General features: G+C 37.8%; 1 protein-coding gene across 2 annotated transcripts in view; it reads right to left on the bottom strand.

The window, feature by feature from the left end:
• Positions 1-705: 705 nt before the first annotated feature.
• The window catches only part of FGGY (FGGY carbohydrate kinase domain containing), a 2,391,991-nt gene continuing 2,386,696 nt past the window's right edge, over positions 706-6,000 (bottom strand). For both annotated transcript variants that reach the window (XM_044085530.1, XM_044085531.1), the window contains one exon: positions 706-1,831. In XM_044085530.1, the coding sequence (XP_043941465.1) occupies positions 1,750-1,831 (82 nt within the window). In that variant the 3' untranslated portion in view covers positions 706-1,749. The remainder of the gene's footprint in view (positions 1,832-6,000) is intronic.

Here is a 6,000-nt window from a genome sequence, read left to right as displayed (position 1 = left end):
GACACCTGTCCATCACAGGTGACACACACATACATATGAGCAATTTAGAATTGCCAATTCACCTACTGATCAGTCCTTAGAGGTGGTAAGAAACTGGAGACCCTGACAAAAACACACAGGGAGACATAAAATATCTATGCAGAAGGCACTCCTGTGAGGAACTGAACCAAATAATCAATAGTTGTGGGGCAGCAATGGTAACTATGGCACCATACATCACAATATGGGCCCATTTATGACTTTGATTCATTTGAGAATACATAATGCCTATACTTACTTGGACTAGCTTGTTGGTTGGAGTGCATTATTAAACACCCAAGTGCCAATGTGCATTTAGCCAATGTATTGAAACATTTCCCAAGGTAACTTAATAAATAAAGTTTTGAAAGCAACACTACATATGACAAGCAACATCTGTTTATTATCATAATATTTTAGTGATATGTTTGTTAGAACAGTGGATTATGATGACTGTGAAATAATCCCTGTCTATAACATTACCGCACCACTGAGTAATCTGTTTTTTAATGCTGGTTTTAACACTACAGCAAGCCAGAATTCGGGAACAGTCACTAAATCCTACAGAGAGAGAGTGAGAGAGCTCTACAAAACTTGGTATACTTCTTGCACACAAATTTATCTTGATGTGAATCACATAGATATGAATAAACAGAATGTACTGCAACAAAATAAAATACAATAATGAATTATCAGAAAAAGTTTTAATAGCAAAAACTACACCAAATAAAAATACACTTTCTAGTTACTGTTTACGATTTTTAGTACTTCATTTTTAAGTGTAACTAAGGACAAACACTGAGAACATCTCAAATTCCTTAGTTAACCAAACTGACATGAGAATCTCTGCTTGAGACATATTTAACATGTAACATTTTATCAGGTGTATGTGTGCACTGCCAACATGAAAAAAAAGGATATGAAACCTTCACTTGAACTGAAATCCTGCACTGTGGTTAGAGTGTTCCAGTGCAGAGTTTAATTAGTTTGAGGGCTGCTGTTTATGCAGAACCGAGTGAAACTACAACAGGGTTTACTAAGGGTCAGAGGCTTCAGTGGCATGCCAAAAGTTGGGTTCACAAAAAGTTCATTCAGCTGTCCACACACAAGTAAAAGGAATATTAAAAACTTTAACACATCGCTAAACCATTCGATCACAGTATTGTGGTGTCCTGAATGGTTGCTGTGTGCCGTACAATAAAAATTAGGTTTCAGATTTGAAGTAAACGCTTCAGCATACATATATAGACAAAGCCATATTTGACATCAGAAATAGACATGAATATTACTAAACATTTTTTGAAGAGATTTGACTTAATGTCTTTACATTGCATGTTATGTGCAATGGACGACTCTTGTACTGGTGTCTGATTTGAAATGTACATTTTCGCATGATTTAACAAATATCTAAATAGTGGCTCCTACAAAGGAATAACTGAGATCTTACTGATGACCACACATGTACACAAAACAAAGGAGTAATACCTGAGATCAGTTTTACAGTGCCATAAAATATGGGCCCTGAGGTATAAATGTCAAATCTGCATTAATATGCAACTCTTACAAACGTGTATAAAAACATATAATACAAAAAGATAAGTACTAAGTTGAATAAATTAACATAAAGAAAATAAGTCATTATAAAAAGTGTTCTTTCTGTACTATGTTGATATGTCCCAGTGTTTCCATTCTCTGTCTTTTGCTTTGTGAAGTACTGAAGCTTTGAAGTGACTATGGTCCTTCCATAATGGTCTTATACTCCCTCTGGTGGTCAACAAGCTTTAGAAACACTTGATACTTCTTATCATAAAACCTAAAAAACAAAGCAAGAGAACACTATAATCCAGAAATAATATGGTTTGAAAATTAAATGGTTATTACACGACACAATGTTGTTTGTGGGTGTTGTCTTGTACTCCTTTTCCATAAATGTTATCCCTAAAAATGCTGGAAGAAACAAATGCAATTACAGATTTCAGAGCACAGTGTGCTCCCTCTAAAGTCAGACAACGGATAAAAAAATATTTGTCACAGTAAAGCTAGTTTGTATTAGTGGTTATGTTAGACAAATCGTCATTTAAGAATTGGGGAAAACATTTTATCCTAAATCCGAAACATAAAAGCTCTCACAGTTATGAGGTACTTTGAAATGCTGGAGTGAAACATCTGCTGAAGTTTGTATTTACAGAATGGTTTTATGATAATGAAGGGAGTCAAAACTTACTGTAGTCCAGTGTATACTTCCCAACTAAATTGCTTTATTAATACTTTACTATAAATTGCCACAATGATGACGGCTGAAGAGGCATATTAAAAATTAAAACTTTTTACTTAACTGGCCACTCACAAACAATAACTGACAATATGGTTGACTATAGCAGTCATGAGGATCCAAGCCTCTCCAGCTTAACCTCATACCCATGGTGGCAAGTTGGTGCTTAGGGGAATAGACTCATGTCTATACATACTGCTGCCTGGCGTGCGTGCAGCACACAGATACTATGAATTGATTCAGCTGCACGTTGCTGAAGCATCCCAGCTTGCTGAGGGGGACAGCAGTGCAGTAGGCCTATTCCTCTCCTCAGGATGCATGGGCCTCCATTTGCCACTCACTCTCATCATTCCGGTGTCTGAGCTGTTAATTGCACTGGGGGTACAGTCATGAAGTTTCACCTGCATCTACTTTTGCCAGGTAGTATATGACTCTTTCCAACAAATTCAATACTATTCTAAATAGGAAATATGGCATTTAGCAATACTTAGGCTCATATGTACCTCAGACTATCCAATTGTTAAACTAAGCACCCTTAAGGTACAAGAAAAAAAGCCACCTTCTACAAGGCATAAAGAGCACTACATCATTAAAAATACTATATAAGCAGAATAAATCATGCTTTCTTCTACTTGATTTGCAAACTTATTGACAAATGGGCAAACACAGATTTATACCAGAACTGCCAGTTTGAAAGGTAAGCACTATTAAGTACTTAAAAATGGAGGCACAAACATTTGAGTGTGCCCCCTTAAAGGTGTACATGGTTAGGTATCTTTTGGTCCTCATGACTGCTTTCCTAGTATTGTTCCTTTGTTCCTGTACACGCAGAAGCTCGCACACATATTCTGTCTGAACTAGTTACACAACAGCTAGAGTAATTTGAAGTCATGCATGTAGGAACTCTGGCTCTGAGAACAACTGGGAAATATATAACACAAGGTGTTGAGGTCACATTGTACATTTATGTGCCACCTTCATTTGCGGGGAAAAAAACAAAACTTTGCAAAAATGATGGGAAAGGACTGTGTGTCATAGTAAGCATAGGGAAAAAGTGTTGTACAAGAAGGTAGACTAGGTATTTTATACAAGTACAACTAACTGTTCACAATACAAAATACTTCATGGAAGTATCTGTATTTTAAAACAGTTTAACAGCATGAAACTGGGGCAAAATTACTTTAATGACCACATAATTAATAGTTTGGGTAACAGCGCATACAGACATTTGTAAAGCAATGAAAAATAAATTACTAATCAATGTAAAATACTGATGTTCAAACACTGCAATTACCAATATACAAGAAAGGTCTCTCTGAAAATGTGGTATAATCATCAAATGTTGAAATGAACAAGCAGGGTGAATTTCAGTGAACTAATTAATGATTAAAAAAAAAATAAAGAAGGGCAGGAACTGAGCAATTTAGGCAATGCTGGAGAGAATAAACATGGTTAAAAAGGAAATGTGTATATGGTTCTACTATAACTGCTCATGTCCCATTCACTCAAAGACCATTGTTGTAAGCCAGGGATACAAGGTCTTGTAGTTCAAAAGGGCTGATAATCACACTCACACTACATTAGCAGTACAGAGAAAGTAGGTGACACGCCTTACTTGGACACATTAGTCAATGCAGCAGCTGTACGGAGAGAGTGGGAATGTAGATTAAGATTTCAGTCAGCAATCGGGAATGGAATTTACACTTAGAGAGCAGAAGGACAGTTTTAAGATTATGAAGCAGGAAGGGAGTGTAAGGTTAGAGATGAGAAGGGGAGTTTAGGTTTAAGGTGCATCAGGGAGGTTAGGGTTAAGGAGCAACTGGATGCAAGCTCAGCTCTTCCGGTTAATCGATGCTTGGGATACAATCAGGAATGCTGATTAGTTGGTAGTAAAGTATTGGTATCAGGAAATGCTGCGCAGTTGGTATTGCAGTACTGGTATCAGGAGATGATGATCAGTTAGTAGTGCAGTACTGGAATCAGGACATGCTGATCAGAAGGTAATAAAGTACCCATATCAGGAAATGCTGATCATATGGTAGTGTAGTACTGGTATCAGGAGATGCTGATCAATTGGTACTGCAGTACTGGTATCAGGAGATGCTGATCAGTTGGTAGTGCAGTACTGGTACCAGGAGATGCTGATCAGTTGGTAGTAAAGTACTGGTATCAGGAGATGCTGATCAGTTGGTAGTGCAGTATTGGTACCAGGAGATGCTGATCAGTTGGTAGTGCAGTACAGATACCAGGATATGATGACTGGCCTTTAGTGCTGTACTGGTATCAGGAGATACTGATCAGTTGGTAGTGCAGTATTGATATCAGGAGATACTGGTTGGTTGGTAGTACAGTACTGGTATCAGGAGATACTGGTTGGTTGGTAGTACAGTACTGGTATCAGGAGATGCTGATCAGTTGATACTGCAGTACTGGCATCAGGAGATGCCGATCGGTTGGTAGTGCAGTACTGGTATCAGGATATGCTGATCAGTTGATGCTGCAGTACTGGTATCAGGAGATGCTGATCGGTTGGTAATGCAGTACTGGTATCAGGAGATGCTGATCAATTGGTACTGCAGTCCTGGTATCAGGAGATGCTTGGTAGTGGGGTATTGTTATCAGGTGATACTGATCAGTTGGTAGTGCAGTACTGGTATCAGGAGACACCGATCGGTTGATAGTGCAGTACTGGTATCAGCAGACGCTGATTGGATGGTAGTGCAGTACTAATATCAGGGGATGCTGATTGGTGAGTAGTGCAGTACTGTTGTCGGGATATGCTGATCGGTTGGTAGTGCAGTACTAGTATCAGGAGATGCTGATCAGATAGTAGTGCAGTACCAGTATATGGGAAAAGAAATTTTTTGTGGTCAGCACTGCAGGACTGAAGTGCTTCAGTGTCTCCTGGTAGCAAGCAGCTTGCTACTGTTTCTAGTTGAGAAGCTCCAAAATCAGGCGATGGTAGTTGTTACAAGATGAGCCAGCTTACTTCTAACTTACCGAGGCATTAAAATCATTAAGCTTAGTATACTCCCTCCATGGATAGCAAAGCGTATGAAGATATGGAATGAAAGTTGACAATCAATGAATAAATAAATCAATAAAATGTTCTTCTTTTACAATGTAGAAAAGGAGGTAAGACCTAAAAGACATGAACCTACCAAAAAGATGACAATACATCTTTTATCAAAATCACGTGCTGACTTAAAGATCACATCCAAATGATCGTGTTGCACTTATTTATTTGAAAAGAATAGATACCTTGATGAAGAAGGTATTCTATTTTTGTTTTCCAACGTTTATGTAGCTTTTTAATAGTTTTTAGTACTAAAAGTTAACTTTTAAAAAGCTATTGTTGTGCCAGCCATGAGTCATGCACTGCTTCCCGGATTAGCAGCACCACTTTACACATTTGGACGATAATATCCCAGGTGCAGAAAGAAAAATAGACATTTATGCAATCTGCAGTCAACTTGTAGAGTGTGGTAATATGCACCTTAGATGTATGACTGTGATCAAATTAATGAATAAAGACAGACCCACAGATTTCTCCTATCACAATCAATACCAATGTTTTTTTTTTTTTTTATTATTTCAAAGCAAATGCATTCACCTTACCTTGGTTTAATCCTGATCCCCAACTGCTACATGCACTGAGTCTGTGCTCTTTCATCAAACACTACTACAGCACTGAATTACATTTACATGCA

The sequence above is a fragment of the Protopterus annectens genome, chromosome 10.part0 (genome assembly GCF_019279795.1).
Source record: "Protopterus annectens isolate FY-2018-M chromosome 10.part0, PAN1.0, whole genome shotgun sequence".
In the NCBI taxonomy this organism is placed as follows: Eukaryota; Metazoa; Chordata; order Ceratodontiformes; family Protopteridae; genus Protopterus; species Protopterus annectens.
This window is presented reverse-complemented; position numbering and strand designations above follow the sequence as displayed.